The 21329-nt window shown below is 44.5% G+C and overlaps 2 protein-coding genes across 3 annotated transcripts in view; both read left to right on the top strand.

Moving 5' to 3' along the window:
• Positions 1-572: 572 nt before the first annotated feature.
• SLC5A3 (solute carrier family 5 member 3) lies at positions 573-20359 on the top strand. The gene is made up of 2 exons (XM_029603530.1): positions 573-704; positions 17486-20359. Exon 2 carries the CDS (start codon positions 17757-17759, stop codon positions 19902-19904), a length of 2148 nt encoding a protein of 715 aa, XP_029459390.1. The 5' UTR covers positions 573-704; positions 17486-17756; the 3' UTR covers positions 19905-20359.
• Positions 578-21329, top strand: part of MRPS6 (mitochondrial ribosomal protein S6) — a 51135-nt gene continuing 30383 nt past the window's right edge. The window contains exon 1 of one of the 2 annotated variants that reach the window (XM_029603533.1): positions 578-704. In XM_029603533.1, the coding sequence (XP_029459393.1) occupies positions 660-704 (45 nt within the window). In that variant the 5' untranslated portion in view covers positions 578-659. The remainder of the gene's footprint in view (positions 705-21329) is intronic. The other variant, XM_029603531.1, reaches the window with a different exon arrangement.

The following is a 21329-nucleotide window of genomic DNA, read 5'->3' as shown; positions in this document are numbered from 1 at the left end:
ATTAACAACCAAGGAGGGGGGAGAAATGTTGATGGTGGTGGCTGGGGGGGGGAGGGGAACAGAGAAGGTGTTGGCTGGGGACAGAGGGGGGAGGGGGGGGAGTGATGTTTGTGGCCAGCAGGGAAAGGGAACAGAGGGGGTGAACTTATGACTTTACCATAGGTGCTAAACTGCTTGGCTATGGCTCTGCTTATGTGTTTCTGTACAACACTACACTCATCTAATAACACTTTAGAAATGATAATACTAGTAGTAATGAATATGTATGAAACATATTTGCATATATTGAAGACCGACCATGAGCAAATTCATCTCATACATATTCACTGCGGTTGGGGCCAGGGACACCGGTGAGCTTAACAAGCCCTAGACTGCCTAGTGTGCTCCGAGAGACGAGACAACGAGGAAGTGCTTATTTCCTGCAATGGGTCTAAGGGACGGGACCCGAGCTGGAACGAGTTCCACAGTCCACCTCAAGTGAGCCGCGAGCGTGGGAGGCGGGGCATGCCCTTCCACTGCTGCGCCTGCGCGGCTCCGCCCCACTCCTAGCCCGTCCCCTTCCTCTTTTAATCTCCTATCGTCGGAGCGGCTGCCGCCGAGTCTTGCCTGACCGAGGACGCGGCGAATCTGGGTCTCAGCGGTTTCGCCAGCGCAGGGAGATGCCGCGTTACGAGTTGGCGCTCATCCTAAAGATCATGCAGCGGGTGAGCGCCCTCCCCCTTCCCCTCGTATCTCCGAAGCATGTGTACAGGGTAGGGTGAGGGCAGACACGTGGTTCAAACTGGGGCCCGGCGGGACTCGCTGCATTCCCCTGGCTCCTGGTGTTTTGCCGGGCAGGGAAGCTCTGCTAACCCCGGGAGCAGCGCGCGATTGGAAGGGGGCGCTCGCTGTCACTGTCACTGTCACCGTCACCCTGCCCTTGGCTTTGTCTCGCCGGCGAGTTAAGCCCGAGCTGTCTCAGCGCGCCCCCTACCAGGAGTCCTTGGGCAGAGTTCTCTTCCTGATGTGCCCTGCACACCTCCTAGATAGCCCCCACGGACGGGATGGCGGTACTCTGCATGCAGAGGCACTTTACAACCCTACGTACCCTGCCCGGTAGATGAATGGGCAATTTTGCTCTTTGTTGTATATGGACATGGTTAAGAATCCCGAATAGATTGCATGTCCTTGTCCGGTTGTCCAGTGATATCGCCTTGTAGTGTTGCTAGGTTCCAGGGTCTATTTTGGATCCTTATGGTTCTAGGTAAATAGTTAATAGCAGGGGATGGGCATTTCTGCTAATTTTTTTTTATGATTTGGATGAATTTTTCCCTCCACCCCGCCCCCATATAAATCAGCTTTCAATATATATTGCCTTTGATTGTCCTGTCACTGCCTCTGCTATTCTGTGCTACTAAGAGTACTTTTTGTTGATACCAAAAGTGCTGAAGACATTTTATAACCCACAGTACTCGTGGAAGGACAAAAGAAAAGGGAAAATGCATTTAAAAGTTATTCTAGTAGTTGACTTTCAGGGGGGCTATGTTGGTTGAGCATGTTTTTGGCCAAGGGACAGCTGCATTGTGGACGGCGATGGCAACAAAACATGCACTCTAAAATGAGTTTGAGGTTTTGTGTGGCATGTATTTAGCTCAGGCTTTTTTGTTATAGCTCAAGGTGATTTATATGCAGCTATGGTAAGCATAGTATGTTCCCTTGTCCCCAGAACACTGAATTTTAACAGGCTGATGTCAAATACACCTTTCTGCCTGCACTTTTAAGGCACATTTTCTGTGCACAAAACTTAACTGCAGATGCAGCAAGGAGCTTTGTTTGCAGAAGTGTGTGTCCCTAAACAGGAGTTCTGCTTAGCACCCCCACATGGTAATCCCATGCAAATGACAGCATAAACAGTACTCTCCAATGCAGAGACTCCGCATTTGGCCAGAACACCTTTCGTAGCACTGGAAATTCAATTTGAGTCTAGACTGGATTTAAGTTTCCAATGCTACAACTTAAAACCCTTAACAATTGGTGTGGGGAGCTTTAAAATGTCCACAGGTAAATACTGATATACAGGCCAATACAGTACAGTGTGCTCCGGCGGAGCGCACTGTTAACCCGTGTTTGGACGTGCGTTTTCAACGCGCTAGCTTTACCCCTTATTCAGTAAGGGGTAATAGGATGTTGACAACGCGCATCCAACCCCCCCCCCCCCCCCGGAAACTAATAGCGCCCGCAACATGCGAATGCATGTTGATGGCCCTATTAGTTATTCCCGCGCAATACAGAAAGTAAAATGTGGAGCCAAGCCGCACATTTTACTTTCAGAAATTAGCGCCTACACAAAGGTAGGTGTTAATTTCTCTCGGCACTGGGAAAGTGTACAGAAATGCAGTAAAAACTGCTTTTCTGTACACCCTCCGACTTAATATCATGGCGATATTAAGTCAGAGGTCCCAAAAGTTAAAAATAATAAAAAAAAAAATTTAAAATCGGCTCATGGGTTGCAAACCGGTCACTCAATTTTGCCAGCATCCGGTTTCCGAACCCATGGCTATCAGCCGGTTTGAGAACTGACTCCGGCAAAATTGAGCATCGGCTGTCAAACCCGCTGACAGCCGCTGCTCCTGACCAAAAAGAGGTGCTAGGGACTTGCTAGTGTCCCTAGCGCCTCTTTTTACTGCGGGCCCTAATTTGAATTATTTTTTTTTCTGAATCGCGCGCACAGGAGAGTGGCCTGGGCGCTCTCCCGCGATTTTTACTGTATCGGCCTGATGATCTGCTAGAGGGTAAGAGGTAAACAAAGGTTGTGGAATAAAAAAGTTGTTCATGCAGTATTGAAGCTCGAAGGAGATTTGTGACACTAACGGGCTGATTCAGTAAAGTCCGCGGGACTAGCGCGTCCCTAGCACCTCCTTTTGGCACGGAGCGGCAGCTGTCAGCGAGTTTGACAGCCGACGCTCAATTTTGCCGAGGTCGATTCTCAAGCCTGCTGACAGCCACGGACTTGGAAACTGGACGCTGGCAAAATTGAGCATCCAGTTTTCGACTCGACAGCTGAGGGCCAACTTCAATTTTTTTTTCTTTTTTTACTTTTTTTACCCTTTGGGACCTCCGACTTAATATCGCCATGATATTAAGTCGGAGGGTGCACAGAAAAGCAGTTTTTATTGCTTTTCTGTGCACTTTCCTGGTGCCCGAAGAAATTAGCGCCTACCTTTGTGTAGGTGCTAATTTCTGAAAGCAAAATGTGTGGCTTGTTGAGGGCACTATTAGGTTCGGCGGGATGGATGCGCGTTTTCAGCCCCTTACTGAATAAGGGGTAAGGGAAAACGCGCGTCCAATGGCGGGTTAACAGTGCACTCTGTCGGAGCGCACTGTACTGTATCGGCCCAATAGTTAGTCTGTTCCTGAGTATAGTATATTCAGGCCTGCTGCAGCCACAGTAATAGTTCAGGAATATAAGATTGAACCAACTTAATTATGGTGCAGATATTTATTTACAGGGCTTCAAAGATACAAAAATCAAGATGATAGCTCACCTTCCATCAGGGCCAACTAACAGGTAACTATCCACTGTCTGGCTGTATCATGAGGTCCTGCAGCTCCCTGGGTTCTTATTGTAGAGTGAAGGGAACCTCCCTTCACCCAGAATCCTTTGCAGCATTCTGCCTTAAGGAGGACTGGGTTAAAACCTTGAATTGGGCTCCTGAAGGTAGAATGAGGGAGTTGTTGGCACACTCAGTCACATACCCTCCCCCTCAGCTTGGCCATGTCCGGTCAAGTGTCCAAATGTGCCCGGGACACACTCTGGCTCTGTCTTAAGTGCCTCCCCCCTCCGGCTGTATTGTCCCCAGCATCCATGAGTTGTCTCCATAAGGTTGCAAAATGGGGATAATCTCAACCCAGGACTACTGGGTACGGAAGCTCGGAGAGGACAGGCACTTCTAACACGGCTTGTCCTGCGGCAGTTGTGAAGAGGACGTGGTAAGTTGAACACTTTTGTTCGTCTCCGTGTATACACGTTAATGTCTCTATTTTCTTATTATTAATATGACTTTGAAATAGTCAGTCCTGGCAAACGAGCGTTTTACTACAGCCGAAATCTACCAAGGCCTGGGTAGAGGCTCCCTCCTGTTTCACCTTATGTCTTGCAGGCGGGACACCCACAAATTGCAGCTTTGCTCCTTCTCACATTGTTTCGCTAATTTGCTCTCGCAGTCCAGGTCATCAAGCCAAGGACATTCTTCCTTTGCATAACCCTCGCTTTTACAGAGAGAACACTCCTGTAGAGCCGGTCTGGTTTCTCTCCTACCAGGTTCACTTAAAGACTCTTCGGTTTCCAGCTGCCTGTATGGGCAATGGTCTTCTTCATGCCCATTCTCCGCACAAAGGTCACAAACAGAGGGTCGTCAACTGTTTCTGGGTTGTTCATGCCTCTTCTGATTTCTCACCCCCCACCCCCCTGGCTCCTTATGTTTTTTTTTTGGGTTGTGGTTCATCAGTGCTTCAGAATGTTATTTTCAAGTACATGCGTTGGCTGGGTCACCAAGCAAACGTCCATAGGTTTGCAATGGCCATACCGACAGTCCCTTGCCAAGTGTCCTTTCTGTCCATAGTGGACGAGATGGGCATCTGGAAAGTGGCTATGGAGGACGAGCCACCTATCGTGGAGGTTCATTGCTGAGGTCCTCGTCTTCTGTACCATGCCAGGGAATTAAACTCCTCCAAAACAGAGCTGCTCCTTATCTCTCCCCACCTCCCTCCTAAACCCCTGATCTCCAACGACCCAGCTTTCAGCACCATAATGTCCCAACCCACTGTAAGGGACCTTGGGGTAATTCTAGATCAACAACTCAACCTAAAAAAACAGATCAACTCCATCCTCAAAGAAGGTTTCTTCAAACTCAATATTCTGAAGAAACTCAGACCCCTCCTCCACTATCACGACTTCCGCACTGTCGTCCAAGCGACCCTCTCCTCTAAGCTTGACTACTGTAATGTCCTCCTCCTCGGTCTACTCTCCTCCACCACCAAACCCTTACAAATGTTCCAAAATGCCATCGCCAGGGTCATCACCAACTCACCGAAAGCCGATCACATTACTCCCATACTCAAAGAACTCCATTGGCTCCCCATCGCATCCCGTATTCTCTTTAAAATCTTAACCATAGTACACAAATTCATCCACTCTTACAACTCTAACTGGCTTGACGAGCCCTTTTGTCCCACACGCTCTGAACGACCCATCCGATCTGTCAACAAAGGCACCCTCTCTATTCCCCCTTTAAAAAAAGCCCACCTCTCCTCTACCAGGGATCGCGCACTATCCATTGCAGGCCCCTACCACACTCAGGCTGGAGCCATGTTACTCCAAGTTCAGAAAAAAACTTAAAACGTGGCTCTTCCGACAAGCCTACCCAGATTAATCTTCACACCTCCCCCCCCCCCCCCAGCCCACCTAAATTGAGCCCATTTGTATATAGACTTCTGTATGTAACTTGTTTTAAGCCTTTATATATAGACCTGTAAATAGCCCGTTTCAGTTTTAATGCTTTAACTTCAATGCCTTACTGCTCTATGTATATTCCCCCGGTTTTCCCCTCCCTGTTGATTGTAATTTCAGCCTATTAGTTACAATGTGAACCGGTATGATGTATGCTTACTAATACCGGTATATAAAAGTTTCAAATAAATAAATAAATTGTTCTGGGCTATCTCTCTAAGCCTCTTGTGCCAGTGGGCATTGACTGTGCCCGGTGGAAGGCTTCCACCACTCTCAGGGCTCTCTGCAGGTGAGCCTGGCGTGTCAACAGACCCAATACCGCATGGGCCAGTCTAGACCCATCTAGGAACTGCTTCAGGCGTATTTCATGAGCCACTTCCAGTGCCGACCTTGCCTCCGGCTGGAGACACTTCCACCTGGCATCTTTCAAACGAAGAAAGAGGTTTCAGGGTCTCTCCCTGGGCTGTAGGGCCGCCCGTCGGAGCTGCTGCTAACAGTATTCTGGGGAGTACCCACTCTCTGTAGTATAGCGGCCTTGACATCCTTATAGGAAGCCCTCCCTTCTGGATTAGCAGCCTGGAATGCCGTTTGATTCTTGCCGGTGAGCAAATTAGCCAAGTAAGTTGTCCAGTTGGTCCCTGGCCAGGCCAACAGGCGGGCGGTCCATTCAGAGTTCTTTAGAAAGATTTCTGGGTCCTCACCTCCCTTCATCTTAAACAGGATCTGTGAAGGTGCCTGAGGGGATTCTGGACATAGCCAACTGCAGGGCCTCAGCCAGCTGAGTTAAGACCGCACCTTGTTGTGTTAATTGGTCTTCTAGCTGCTGCTGTTTATCTGTTTGTGTTTCTACAGTGTTCTGCAGCTGTTGCTGTCCTGTGGCCAGGATGTGTATTACCTGGTCCATTTTATCTCCCTTTGGGGCCAGCTCCAAACGGATAACTCACATGAGGCAGAAAAAACAAAAAAACACCTGCTAGCCTGTCTGGCCCTAACTTACTACTTTTGGAAACTAGTCTAAAGATCAAAATCCCTCATGAGAGGCTTCTAAGAAAACTAAAAAGCCATGGGAAAGGAGGCAATGTCCTTTTGTGGATTACAAACTGGTTAAAAGACAGGAAACAGAGAGTAGGATTAAATGGTCAATTTTCTCAGTGGAAAAGGGTAAACAGTGGAGTGCCTCAGGGATCTGTACTTGGACTGGTGCTTTTCAATATATATATAAATGATCTGGAAAGGAATACGATGAGTGAGGTTATCAAATTTGCAGATGATACAAAATTATTCAGAGTAGTTAAATCACAAGCAGACTGTGATACATTACAGGAGGACCTTGCGAGGCTGGAAGATTGGGCATCCAAATGGCAGATGAAATTTAATGTGGACAAGTGCAAAGTGCATAATAGGGAAAAATAACCCATGTTATAGTTACAGATGTTAGGTTCCATATTAGGTGCTACCACCCAAGAAAGATCTAGGCGTCATAGTGGATAATACATTGAAATCGTCGGCTCGGTGTGCTGAGGCAGTCAAAAAAACAAACAATTTTAGGCATTATTAGGAAGGGAATGGGGAATAAAACAGAAAATCTTATGCCTCTATCTCTCCATGCTGAGATCGCACCTTGAGTACTGTGTACAATTCTGTTGCCGCATCTCAAAAAAGATATAGTTGTACTAGAGAGAAGGTACAGAGAAGGGCGACCAAAAAGATAAAGGGGATGGAACTGCTCCCCTATGAGGAAAGCTAAAGAGATTAGAGCTGTTCAGCTTGGAGCTGAGGAGGGATATGATAAAGGTCTAGAAAATCATGAGAGGTCTAGAAAAAGTAAATGTGAATCGGTTATTTACTCTTTTGGATAATAGTAAGACAAGGGGGCACTCCGTGAAGTTAGCAAGTAGCACATTTAAAACAAATTGAAGAAAATTCTTTTTCATGCAACACCCAGTTAAGCTCTGGAATTTGTTGCCAGAGGATGTGGTTAGTGCAGTTAGTGTAGCTGGGTTTATACAAGTTTTGGATAAGTTCTTGGAGGAGAAGTCCATTAATCAAGTTGACTTAAGGAATAGCCACTGCTATTACTGGCATTAGTATTATGGGATCTACTTAATGTTTGGGTACTTGCCAGGTATTTGTAACCCGGATTGGCCACTGTTGGAAACAGGATGCTGGGCTTCATGGACCCTGGGTCTGACCCAGTATGGCAACTTCTTATGTTCTTATGCCCCCTGACTGCCCAAGTGGGCATAGTCCCCTTGGCCTGCTGTAGTAGAATCTGAAGTAAGAAGGCCCCAGGAAAAAACTCTGCAAGCATTTTTTTTCTTCTTGGAGGCTGTGGGTTTTTACTTGTGCTTCCCGCTTAAGCAAAAAATATCCCCGAACTAACACCACATGTAGTGCCTTCAGGCCTGCAGCAACAGCAGGAATAGCTCAGGAATATAATAAGACTGTCCAACTTAGTTATGATGCAGATATTTATTTACAGTGTTTCAGAGATACAAGAATCAAGGTAGTAGCTCATCTTGTTTCGGGCACAAGTAACAGATAAATGTCCACTGTCTGGGTGATTCGGGAGGTCCTACCAGCTCCCTGGGGCCTCCCCAAGCTTTTCTAATCCTGGGTTGTTATGGTAAGGTGAAGGGACCCCTTCCTTCACCGAGAATCCCTTGCGGCTTTCTGCCTTAAGAGGAGGACTCGGTTAAAACCTTGAACGGGGATCCTTAAAGGTGGAATGAGGGAGTTGTCTGTACACTCCGCCTCATTAAGTTTCAGAAACCAGTAGTCAGGTTTATTTAAACCTATTGTTTGTTTAAGGGCTCTCTTCCTAGGCAGTGCAGATTCTTTAAATAAACCTATTGTTTATTTAAGGACAGACTTAAGAGGGAAAGCGCTGCCAGATAGCCGGATAGGTTGGTACTTCTCCGGCTATCTGACACAGCTCACCACTGCTTGGCTGGATAAGTACGGACTTGTCCGGCAGCTCTCACCCTCTGCCAGGTAAGTTAGGGAGCTGCCACCACTTACCCAGATAAGATCTGCAGACCTTTTAAAATTTTGTATCCACTTGTCTCCCCCACCCCCCCTTTTTTTTTTTTTTAGGGCTTTTAAGCGTTTGTCAGGGATACCCCAACTCCGCTTCTCGAGTTTTTAAAGGCAACCTGCCCCTTTTTTTTTAAACTCCTGATGCATGAAGAGCAGCCTGGTGGTTGGAGTAGCAAGACTGTGAATCAGGAAAAACCAGGGTTCAAATCCCACTGATGCTCCTTTGTGACTTTGGGCAAGTCACTTTATCCTTTGTCGTCTCAGGTACAAATTTAGGGCCCGATTTTACTGAGCATTTTCCCCCACAGACACAAATGGGAGAAAACCTTCAGTAAATAGGTCCCTTCGATTGTGGGCCCTCGGGGGATAGAGAAATACCCTCAGTACTTGAAGCTAATCTGTTTAGAAGTGTTGGGAAGTGGAATATAAATAAATGAAGTTGCTGCGTCGGGAGTTAAAAACCTTTTTTAATCCGAGCGTTGGAACTGGTTGCTGAAATCCTGCAAGATTGTACCTGAGGTGCTGGAGAGTGAAGGGCCTTGTCAAAGGTCACACAAGCTGTCAGTGGGATTTGAATCCTAGGTTTTCAGCCCCTAGGCTACTCCTCCACTCTGTAACTGGCATGGAGAGAACCAGTTTACCAATTATGCCCTGGATGTGCATTGTTCGACTTGAGCTATAAATCCGTTGAATTGAAATAGTATTGAATTCTTTTTAGGGTGTGTGTGTGCGTGCAACCTATTCACAGTTCAAAGCTGCCAGGCTAAAAAGCTGATTCTTCAATGAGCTTTTACTTCTCGAGTAACGTCAGACCTTACAAAAAAAACCCAAACATTCAGCTTTTAATGATTCCTTACCCTAACAATGCCTTGTGCTACTTAATAGTTACAAGTTGAATGTTAGTATTTTTGGAGTGCTTGATCTTAATGTTGAGGAAAAGATGAGGCTCTTGCCCTTTACAGGCTCTGCCTTTGGTTATCGCATAGCCAGAGCTGTATTTGGTATTGGGTATAGCATTACTTAGGCTCAGGGACAGATTCTTTCGGGGTGCTGGCTGCTCTGAAAAGAAGACTGTGTGTGTGTGTGTGTGAAGGGAGTGAGAATTTTTTCTGTTAACTTTTTAAATATCCAATTTGAAGAAGTTAAGAGAGGCGAGATCCCGGGTGCCAGTTAGACAGTACAATTTCTGAGTGTAAATGGAGCTCAGAAGTCTTCGCCAGTCGAACTGGTTCAGTTTGCATATTGCCGCTGTTCTGCCAGTGTGGGGAGTTTAAAGCAGCATTCAGATGTGATCCAGGTCACTGTAAAAAAAACAAAAAAAACTTGAATAAGAAATGTATATTTTAATGTCATTCCTGTTCATATTTTTTCATGCATGTTTGGTGCTAAGTGAACTATTTTGTACTTGTGTTGCCTGTGGTGCAGCAGCAAATATACATAGATTGAAGCAACAGGATTGGGCAGTTTTGCTGAGCCAGTTCCTGATGAACCAGTATGGCCTACGGCCCTTCAAATATGCACCGTAGCTTTCAACAGGCATCAACTGTTCCCTCGTTTTGCTAGGTCTGGCAGTGGCTCTCAGCCCAGTCCTTGAGACCCACCTAGCCAGTCTGTTTTTGAAGCTATCCAGAATAAATATACATGAGATATTTGCATGCATGCCTCCAAGTGTATATCTCACGCATACTCAAGTCTTTTTATCCAGAATGGCTAGATAGGTCCTGAGAACTGCTGACTTTGTGTCTGCTGTTCCTACCTTGCTCTGTGAGCCAGTAAGGCTCAGTAGAAGGCAGCTGCACATCCCGGCTCCAGAGGTCAACATAACCCTCTCCCCACTCAAGTCTCCTGGTTTGAGTACGTCCATGGTGTGTTTCTTGTTAGCTGAATTGTGTATCAGTGTTGCATCAACTTATTCAAATGGATGAGAGCTGTATCCTGTGCACTGTCAAAGGAGATGGTGCTTCTCCCTTAAAACTGCAGTTTGAGAGATCCAGGAACAGAGTTTGGCAGCGCATGGACCTGGGGTTTCCAGGTTGTGCATCTTCAATACAGAAAGATGAAGCAAGTCAAATGTTCATCTTGGCAACAAGAGGCTTGTAGCCACAGTGGTCCCTCCTTGAACATAAAACTGTTGGGTAAGAACTTTTGGACTAATGAATTAGTCAGAAACTCATAGACTTTTTGTAAAGTGGGCAGGCTTGTAGCAGATCACTGTGTTCTTGTGTTGGTGCCACTAGTATTTCCTCGTGTAAAATGAGTGCAAACACAAAACTGGTCTGGTAAGAAGAAAATTTGCACTCCAGAGGGCCCCTAATTATCTCTGAAGAATCATTAGCAGGTGGGTAAGGGAATGGGTCCTTCCCCCGTCGGCCACAGACTGACATCCACAAACCAGGAAGCTCTCTTGCTTTTTCATCAGACTATATGTTGACCTACTGACCCCCCTCCCCCATTTTCTTTTCCAACCTGTTTCTCCCAGTCTTCTGAGGACGGGATATAATTACTTGCTGCCCTCTCCAGGTGCAGTCTCAGACTTTCTTGATATTTTAAGCCCCAGGAGACTTGTCATGCAAGCGAGCCTTATTTTAGGTTCAGAATGTACTCTGTGAATTTCCTATTGTCTTAGTGCACTGAAGTGAGAATATTTTCATGGCTTTAGATGTATCCAGAGTCCCTTTCAGGTTATGTCTGCTGCTTGTTGTAACTGGTCCTTAATCTTAGTTTGGTCAGCACCATCAATAGCTAGGTTTAAAGGCTTCCTAAAAATATTTAATATTGTAACCCTCCAAGGAGGACTTTTTTTCTTTTTAAGTGATTTCTTTTCTGAAGTTTGAAACTTGATATATACACCATAGGACTTTGAATTTCCCTCCCGGTTGGTACTGCAGTTTCTCTCTCAGGAATTCCTATGGCAAGAGAGGTTGAGTAATGGCATGCTGTAGGCCACCAAGCAGGAGCCCAGACCTGAGTCCTCAGTGCACACTCCTGCTCTTGGGAAAGAGTTCCTACTGAACAGGCCCTCAACCATGGGAAGGAGGGTTGCGTTTGGTACCGTTACATTGGAACATGATAGTAGAAAAAGACCATGCGGCCTATCTAGTCTGCCCATCCACCCACCTGCTCAGCTCTATAATCGTCACCACTCCCTGAAAAATCTCCTGTGCTTGTCCCGTGCCTTTTTTGAATTCAGATACTGACCTTGTCTCCACCTCCTCCACCGGGAGGCTGTTCCATGCATTCACCACACTTTCCATGTTGGTGCTGTCTACAAGCTGACCAAAGTGCAGTATTAAGTAAGTTTTAAGGGAACATAAATTCCATACTGGGTCAGGCCAAAGGCCCATCAAGCCCAGCATCCCATCTCTGACGGTGGCCAATCCAAGTCACAAGTACCTGGCAAGATCCCAAAGAATAAATATAACCAAGGATAAGCAGGTGCTTTCCAAAAGTCCACATGACTAATAATGGTTAGACAAGCTCATGGAGGAAAAGTCCAATAATCATTATTTATCCATTTCCACCCCACAAGAGTTTTTTAGATCTATCATATTTTCTCTTGGTTGTCTCTTCTCCAGGCTGAAGAGCCCTAACCTGTTTAGCTTTTCCTCATAGGGGAGCCTCCATCCCTTTTTATCATTTTGGACCCTATCTCTGCACCTGTTCTAGTTCCACTATATCGTTTTTGAGATGGGGTGACCAGAACTAAACACAATACTCACAAAGTGCAGTTGCACTATGGCTTGATACAGAGGCATTATAATATTCTTTACTCATTCAAATCAGGATTAAAGGGTAGCCAACATAACAGCCATTTAAAAAAAAAAAAAAAAAGGCTCTAAGATGATCTAGGCAACTCCAGACTGGTGAGCCCAATGTTTGTGGTAGGAAAAATGGTAAAAGTAATTCTGAAGAACAAAACTGCCGACCGTCTGGATAGTCACAAATTAATGGAGCAGAGGTAACATGGATTTAACAAAGGGAAGTCTTGCCTTATAAATCTGTTAGATTGTTTTTGAAGGGGTTAACAAACATATGGATATGGGTGAGTCAATCTATTTATATTTGTATCTGGATTTTCAGAAGGTATTTGACAAAGTTCCTCATGAGAGATTGAGGAAATTTTAAAATGAATGGGATAGGAGGCAATGTCCTATTGTGGATTGGTAACTGACTAAAGGATAGAAAAGCAGAGAGTAATAAATGAGAGATTACTAGTAATAAGTCTGTAACTTAATTTTTTAATTCTTTCAGAAATGTGGGGCGTATGCCATCAGTTACCAGTGATTTGTTACTCTTTAGTTTGTCGATCTGCTCTATTAGATCTGGGATCACTATGCTTTGCTTAAATTCCTCTGAATCATCACCCCCTCCAAAGAATGTTTCTGACATAGGAGGTATTGAGGAGACAACCTAAGTAAAAATCCAAGCAAATAATTCATTTTAATTTTTCTGCTATGGCTTTTTCTTACCTGAGTGCCCGTTCTACCCCTCAGTTACGTAATGAGCCAACTGACTCCTGTGTAGTGTATTTGGATTTTCAGAAGGCGTTTGACAAAGTCCCTCATGAGAGGCTTCTACGAAAACTAAAAAGTCATGGGATAGGAGGCGATGTCCTTTCGTGGATTACAAACTGGTTAAAAGACAGGAAACAGAGAGTAGGACTAAATGGTCAATTTTCTCAGTGGAAAAGGGTAAACAGTGGAGTGCCTCAGGGATCTGTACTTGGACCGGTGCTTTTCAATATATATATCAATGATCTGGAAAGGAATACGATGAGTGACGTTATCAAATTTGCAGATGATACAAAATTATTCAGAGTAGTTAAATCACAAGCAGACTGTGATACATTACAGGAGGACCTTGCAAGACTGGAAGATTGGGCATCCAAATGGCAGATGAAATTTAATGTGGACAAGTGCAAGGTGTTGCATATAGGGAAAAATAACCCTAGCTGTAGTTACACGATGTTAGGTTCCATATTAGGAGCTACCACCCAAGAAAGAGATCTAGGCGTCATAGTAGATAATACATTGAAATCGTCAGCTCAGTGTGCTGCAGCAGTCAAAAAAAAAGCAAATAAAATGTTAGGAATTATTAGGAAGGGAATGGTTAATAAAACGGAAAATGTCATAATGCCTCTATATCGCTCCATGGTGAGACCACACCTTGAATACTGTGTACAATTCTGGTCGCCGTATCTCAAAAAAGATATAGTTGCAATGGAGAAGGTACAGAGAAGGGCAACCAAAATGATAAAGGGGATGGAACAGCTCCCCTATGAGGAAAGGCTGAAGAGGTTAGGGCTGTTCAGCTTGGAGAAGAGACGGCTGAGGGGGGATATCATAGAGGTCTTTAAGATCATGAGAGGTCTTGAACGAGTAGATGTGACTCGGTTATTTACACTTTCGAATAATAGAAGGACTAGGGGGCATTCCATGAAGTTAGCAAGTAGCACATTTAAGACTAATCGGAGAAAATTCTTTTCACTCAACGCACAATAAATCTCTGGAATTTGTTGCCAGAGGATGTGGTTAGTGCAGTTAGTGTAGCTGGGTTCAAAAAAGGTTTGGATAAGTTCTTGGAAGAGAAGTCCATTAACTGCTATTAATCAAGTTTACTTAGGGAATAGTCACTGCTATTAATTGCATCAGTAGCATGGGATCTTCTAGGTGTTTGGGTAATTGCCAGGTTATTGTGGCCTGGTTTGGCCTCTGTTGGAAACAGGATGCTGGGCTTAATGGACCCTTGGTCTGACCCAGCATGGCAATTTCTTATGTTCTTATGTTCTTACTTTGAATATACATGAAAAAGGTTTTATGTTGAGTTTTTGCCTCACTGGTAAGTTTCTTTTCAGATTCTCTTTTGGCCTGTCTTGTTAATACTTTACATCTAACGTGCCAGTGCTTTATTCTCTTTTCTTATTTTCTTCATTTGGATCCATCTTCCATCTTTCAAAAGATGTCCTTTTGGCTTCAATAGCCTCTTTCTCCTCACCCTTTAATCATGTTGGATGTCATTTGGTAGTCTTTCTACCTTTTTCTTAATGCATGAACCTACATCCCATCTGGGCTTCCAAGATGGTGTTTTATTTATTTATTTATTTATAGTTTTTTATATACCGCCGCTCATCAAAGATATCACGTCGGTGTACAATGAACAGGAACTTACGCCGGAGCGTTATACATTTTGAAACCAAATCCATGCTGCATGCAAACTTTTAACCTTTGCGATAGCTCCTTTTAGGGGTTTTTTTTTTTTTTTTTCTGATTGCCTCATTTTATCATAGTCTTCTGCACTTGTGACCACAGGAGGACCAGTGTTATGGGAGACAGTAGGAATTATTGAAGGCTGCTGTTAGCGCCCTAATCAAGGGGGAAAATTGAACAAAAGAGGGAAAGAGTGAGGCATAGGCAGGGGACCAAAAATGACAGAGGGAGTGTGATCCTATCTCCAGTGGTGGGAAGAAGGGGAAGGGGGGCTCACAAGGTTGTGGATGGATGGAGAAAGTGAAGGGAATGAAAAGATTGTTGAGTAAGGGCTAAAGGGGAAGAGAAGGTGATGTGTCTGTAGAAGAGGGAGGCACAAGATGAGGTTGTAGAGGAGGAAGAAAACAGAAGACTGTAGGGGGAAAGAGGGTTTTCATGAAAAATAAAATAGACTGATGAAGAACATGAGATTGAGGAAAAGAGCCTAATTACAGAATGGTTAAAAAAAACGAAAATATACTTCAAATCAATACTACACAGAATTCATCTTTATGAAGCAGTGAGTGTTGCGTAAGAGTATTCCCTGCCTGTAGTACTTCACATGCCTTGCCCTTTTTTTTTTTTTTTGTTAGCTCAGTAGGATATTGTTAATCTCGCTTGTTGAAGATGAATTCTTTGCATAGCTACGGAATGGTTTATTGTCTGTATAACATTCCATACATAAGGGGTTGGCTTGCACACTGGCCATCTGCCACAAATATGCATAATGATAACTGCTAAGTTAACCGATTTTAAGAAAAGTGGATTTTTCTTCCCGCTCTTGAGCTCCTGAAGTGTGTTGTCTTTTTTTTTTTTTCCTATCCATGGCTTGCATTGTTTCTGACATTGGTTCCGGCTCCATCACAAAGTGTCTTGTCTGCATGCAGAGAGTGGGCACAGTTGAGGGAAGAGTAAGGTAGGTGTGGGCTCTCGGATTAATAACACTGGCTGCTTCGGCAGTGGATCGTGAAGCCAGTAAGCTTGCTAACGTGGATAGGTTTTGCGGTGTCAGAAGGGCATGTGGCTGAGTGGGCTGACTGAAGATCTGGTATGTAACACATCTTCATTGGTTACCACACAAGTTCAGCATTTCTACCATCACCTTAGCTTAGGGATTCATTAACCGCTGTTTACAAACCACAATTGTAAAGCTTCCTGCTTTATTTTCAGGGGGCTCAGAGGCACTTTTTGGTTTTGGCAACTTCCACGTTGCCTTCCTGTTATGAGGAGGGTTCCCAAACTTTACAGTTTGGGGTCTACTTCAATAATTGCATTTTAGATTACATTTAGCTCAATTGTTGCTTCTCAGCTTTAACATTTAAGCATTTAAATGATCGCATGGTTTGAATGTAGGCATGGGCCATGAGTAGATGTGCTAGTATCTGTCCTACTGCATTCCAGTATCTCTACGTTTTCCCCCTCCTGCCACTTCTCCACTTGCCATCTTCTTCACGAGGTAGGCCATACGTTAGCATTATGGCACCAAAGGGGATGTAAGTAACAGTTACGTACACACACAGACACCCATCACCCCCTGTCCCCAACCTATCCTTGAGAGTGTGTCAAGACCATCTTGTGACATATGATGGAGGGAGGGATGGCCAGGTATTTAACATGGCACTCCTTGTGCCGTGTTATGCTAACATAATGGACGCTTCTGCTTCATTGCATTACTTAATTAATGTTGTCCTGTGGGAGTCCTCTGGCGAGTAGCTGGGATTTTGTGATGTGGTAATGTGTATGAATCAAAAGCTATTCACTGGGATTGGAATGTACGACTATCTCATTTCATATGGACTGCTGAATGTGTTGTACGATGGTTGATTGTGGGTTTTCCTCTCTTCTTGCTGGTTGACAGCCCACCTTCTTTGGAACCCTGTCGTAGAGTTGACCGTGAGATGCTCTGATGGGATCCAGTTGATTGATCAGATATGGGGCTAAGACAGGACAAGAGAAATTGTAACTGAAGAAAAACTTTGGAGGAGGCAGTGAGGGTGTTCTGTGAAAAGGATAACTGTGAGGTCGATGTTCAGCACTACTTAGCCGGTTAAGTTTGGAATTAATTGGCTAATTATTTATCCAGCTAAGTAGTTTTCTGGCTAAGTGAGGGAAGGGATGGGGCATTCCAGGGCAGAACAACTTATCCAGCTAACTTAACTGGAGAAATGCTGATATTTCAATATTATCTTGTTTAGTTAGCCAGGTAAGTGTAGGATAGTTATTTGGCTGTCCTTTGGTTAATCAGATAAGCTTAATCAGCTAACTGCGAGATAGCTGAATATGTTCAGCGACAGCCCTGTGGCTGAATATCTCAGCCAAGTTAGCCGGAGAGTTTATCTGGCTAATTTGTTCAGCCAGCCAGCGGCAGAGCATTGGCCTCTATAGGGCTGTGGCTAGCTATTTCTACTTGTAATAGCTAACTTTGATGTTATGTTATTTAGAATGTACTGCTGCAATAAAGGAGGAAGTTTTTTGTCAAAGGGAATATTTAAAATGTGTATAACAGCAATATTTGGAGCACATTTCTTTCCATGCGTGTTTTTTTTTTTTTGTTTTTGTAGAATGATCAATGTTACGTGTAGAGGAAGTTCTTTTTCGGTTTCTTCCGGTTGTCTGTGTAGAAATAAAGTTTGAGTGTCATTCTTTCCAGAATGAGTTACCATTTCTAATTCTATCTTTTTTTTTTTTATCTTTTGTCTTTGCTGCCTTGCAGGGTTGATTACAGTAGGCTTCCCTAGACTTAGCGGAAGTTTTAAGAATTTTCTTCAACATCAAATTTAAATGCTGATGGTCTTGTGGAATGTTATTTTTAAACGTACCCACTAAGTCCTCAAAAGTTCAAGTTGAGAAAATAATCTCGCTACGCTGACCCACAGAAGCCACTGTCAAGACAGCAAACCAAAGGACAAAGGACCGCACAAGTTGCATTTTGTAAAACTTTTTTTAAAATTCTACGTCTAAAGGTGCTTTTTTGCTTTCCAAACATGAGGGCTTCGCTGGAAGCGGCAGACATTGCCATTGTGGCACTGTATTTCGTACTTGTGTTGTGCATTGGATTTTTTGCTATGTGGAAGTCCAACCGGAGTACTGTGAGTGGTTACTTTTTGGCCGGGCGCTCTATGACCTGGGCAGCTATTGGTGCTTCGTTGTTTGTAAGCAACATTGGCAGCGAACACTTCATTGGGCTTGCCGGATCCGGAGCAGCGAGTGGATTTGCTGTGGGTGCCTGGGAGTTCAATGCCCTACTGCTACTGCAGCTCTTAGGATGGATCTTCATCCCTGTCTACATACGGTCAGGAGTGTACACCATGCCTGAGTACTTATCCAAACGTTTTGGAGGACATAGAATTCAAGTTTATTTTGCCATGCTGTCTCTAATTTTGTATATCTTCACCAAGCTCTCAGTAGACCTGTATTCTGGGGCATTATTTATTCAAGAGTCTCTGGGTTGGAATCTATATTTGTCTGTCATCCTACTAATTGGAATGACTGCACTACTTACTGTCACTGGTGGCCTAGTGGCAGTCATATATACAGACACACTGCAGGCTTTGCTCATGGTGACTGGCGCTCTCACCCTTATGGCTATAAGTTTTATGGAGGTCGGTGGGCTTGAAGAAATTAAAAGGAAGTACATGCTGGCAACACCAAACATTACATCGATCTTGTTGACCCATAACTTCACCAATTCCAATTCATGCCACGTCAACCCGAAGCCAGATTCTCTGAAGATGTTGCGGGAGCCAACAGATGAAGATATTCCCTGGCCTGGATTTATCCTGGGGCAGACCCCAGCCTCCGTGTGGTATTGGTGTGCTGACCAAGTCATTGTTCAGAGGGTGCTAGCAGCTAAAAACATTGCTCATGCCAAAGGAGCCACGTTAATGGCTGGTATGTTAAAGCTCTTACCTATGTTTATTATAGTTATTCCAGGAATGGTTTCAAGAATTCTTTATGTGGATGACATTGCATGCATCAATCCAGAGCACTGTCTGCAAGTTTGTGGTAGCCGAGCTGGATGCTCCAATATTGCCTATCCACGTTTGGTGATGCGGATTCTACCAGTTGGCCTGCGAGGACTTATGATGGCCGTGATGATTGCAGCCCTTATGAGTGACTTGGACTCTATATTTAACAGCGCCAGCACCATTTTTACACTTGACATCTACAAGTTCATCCGAAAGAGTGCAACATCTCGTGAGCTTATGCTTGTGGGAAGAGTCTTTGTTGTGTTCATGGTAGTCATAAGCATTGCGTGGGTACCAATCATTGTGGAAATGCAAGGAGGTCAGATGTACCTTTACATTCAGGAAGTTGCGGACTACCTGACTCCACCAGTGGCAGCTCTCTTTCTGCTGGGCATATTTTGGAAGCGTTGCAATGAACAAGGGGCATTCTATGGTGGCATGGTGGGGTTTGTCCTGGGAGCAGTGCGCCTGGTTCTGGCATTTGTGTACCGTGCCCCAGAATGTGATCAAGTGGACAACAGGCCAAGCTTCATCAAGAGAATCCATTATATGTACGTAGCTACTGCTTTATTTTGGATCACGGGGGCTGTTGCAGTCATAATAAGCCTTCTTACACCACCCCCTAAAAAGGAACAGATTAGAACAACCACTTTCTGGGCATTGAAGAACAAAACTATAAAGCAAAGTATTTCTCTGGAGAAAGATCAGTACAAATCACCTGAAAAGAACTACCTTAAATGCAGTGATGCTAAACAAATGATACCAAATGGAAGATCAGAGGAGCAAACCGGGCGCGTCCACATGGAGGATTTTGCAGTCTTGGGCTCTCCGAGAGATGATAATCCAGTGAGTCCTTTAAGCACATCGGAAGCAGAGACACCGGTGGATTGTTACACAAATGGACAAGCAGCTCTTATGGGGCAGGCCCAGAGGGAGGAGGAGGAGGAGACGGGCAGCCAAGGCAAATGCATTACGTGCTTGGATTGGTTCTGTGGCTATAAAAGTGAAAATGTGAACAAGAGAGCAGCTCAAGATGCCATGGAGGACGAAATGTTGTGCCTGCAGATGCTGGAAGAGCCTCTAGCTGTGAAACGGATACTCAATGTTGGCCTGGCATGCGTGTGCTTGGTCGGAATATTCATGTTTGTCTATTTCTCTGTTTGAGTAAACGCAAGTTGAGGATCTGACACTCTCTCTTGTCCTGTTAAAGTGGTGACTGCTAGATCTCTTGGGTACTGTTTGTCATACCTCCATTTTTTTATGTTATTTTTTTGTTTTCTTGCTAAATCATTTTGCTGTGACAAATGCTGCACCAGATGTATGTTTAAAAAAAAAAAAACAAACCTCCGCAGGGGTTGCTGATCTAGACCATATCATTGACCGTACTGGAGATTTTGTCGCTCTCACAATCCCTTCCAGCCCCCACTTTCCCCCACCAAAGGCAAAGCTTTTACTTCCAGTCCGTGGAAACATATTGAAAGTTATTGTTTGTACCACCTCTTTTTCGGGGCATTGCAACACTGCTGGTGACCAGTTAATGTGATTAAAAAAAAAAACAAAACAAAACAAAAAAACATGTTGCACATTCTACCAGCATTTATTTATCAATTAGTATCCATGACCAAACTTTATGGGTAATAGAAGGTAGCAGAGAAAACCAAAACAAAACATTGGTGGTATAAAATCCTAATTCACGCACAGATTGCACCGATTTGTCTTTTTATAGTTTGGAAAGGGTTAAAGTGGTTATATGCTACCCAGTGCTGTATTGTAGAAGTGCACATATGTAGTGCAGTCACGCTGAATCTTTTTATCAATCAAAGTCCAAACGTAAAAATCTGTATGCTGTGTTTCTGTGAAGAAGAAAGAGTCTTAAATCTTGGTTGGTGGAAGCAAGTCTCATAAAAACAGATTTCTTTGTACCCTGATTAATCTGTGCACAAGAATGTTTAGTCTCCGTAAATTCTGCAGATAATCCAGAACCTTACTCCTAGGTTAGCTCCCTATGAACTGCAGAGATGGAGAGAAAAAAAAACACATCCCACTATACAGGCACTGTGGGGGTGGTTGACCCAACGGTTTTCTCCTCCTCTGTGCTTCTAGCTCAGTCGGAACCAGGTTTGGGATCTGGCACCATCAGCCTTCATTCATCAACCACCCCCATCTTATGTTTCCCTTCCAGTTTCTCTCCTGTAGTCAGAGAGACAGTCCTGTGCTGGGGACCGCTTCTGGAACCCCTGTGATCGTGGGCCCGGGGTGTTGGCTGGTGCACGATGACTTGGACTTCCACCTCTAGGGGCTGGGAATGCTGCCATCACAGCATCCTCGGGGGGGGGGGGGGAACCCCCAGCTGACTTGGGAATCAAACACAGGTTCACCGCATGAGAACCACCAGGCTGGTTGCAAGCAATGTTAGAGCCAAGAATCCGCTTCTCTCGGTAATGGCTTCCACTGATCTCATGTCAAGACTTTCCCTTCAGTGGTACCAGAATCAGAGAAGGCACTGTGTCTGGAAGCGTTGAACTTGGTGTTACTTCTGATGAAGATACTTTGTACACTCTAATACCTGCTCTTGGCATTTGTGACTAC

Source organism: Rhinatrema bivittatum, chromosome 5 (genome assembly GCF_901001135.1).
Source record: "Rhinatrema bivittatum chromosome 5, aRhiBiv1.1, whole genome shotgun sequence".
Lineage (NCBI taxonomy): Eukaryota > Metazoa > Chordata > Amphibia > Gymnophiona > Rhinatrematidae > Rhinatrema > Rhinatrema bivittatum.
Note: the sequence above shows the minus strand (reverse complement) of the source record. Positions and strands in the feature narration are given on the sequence as shown.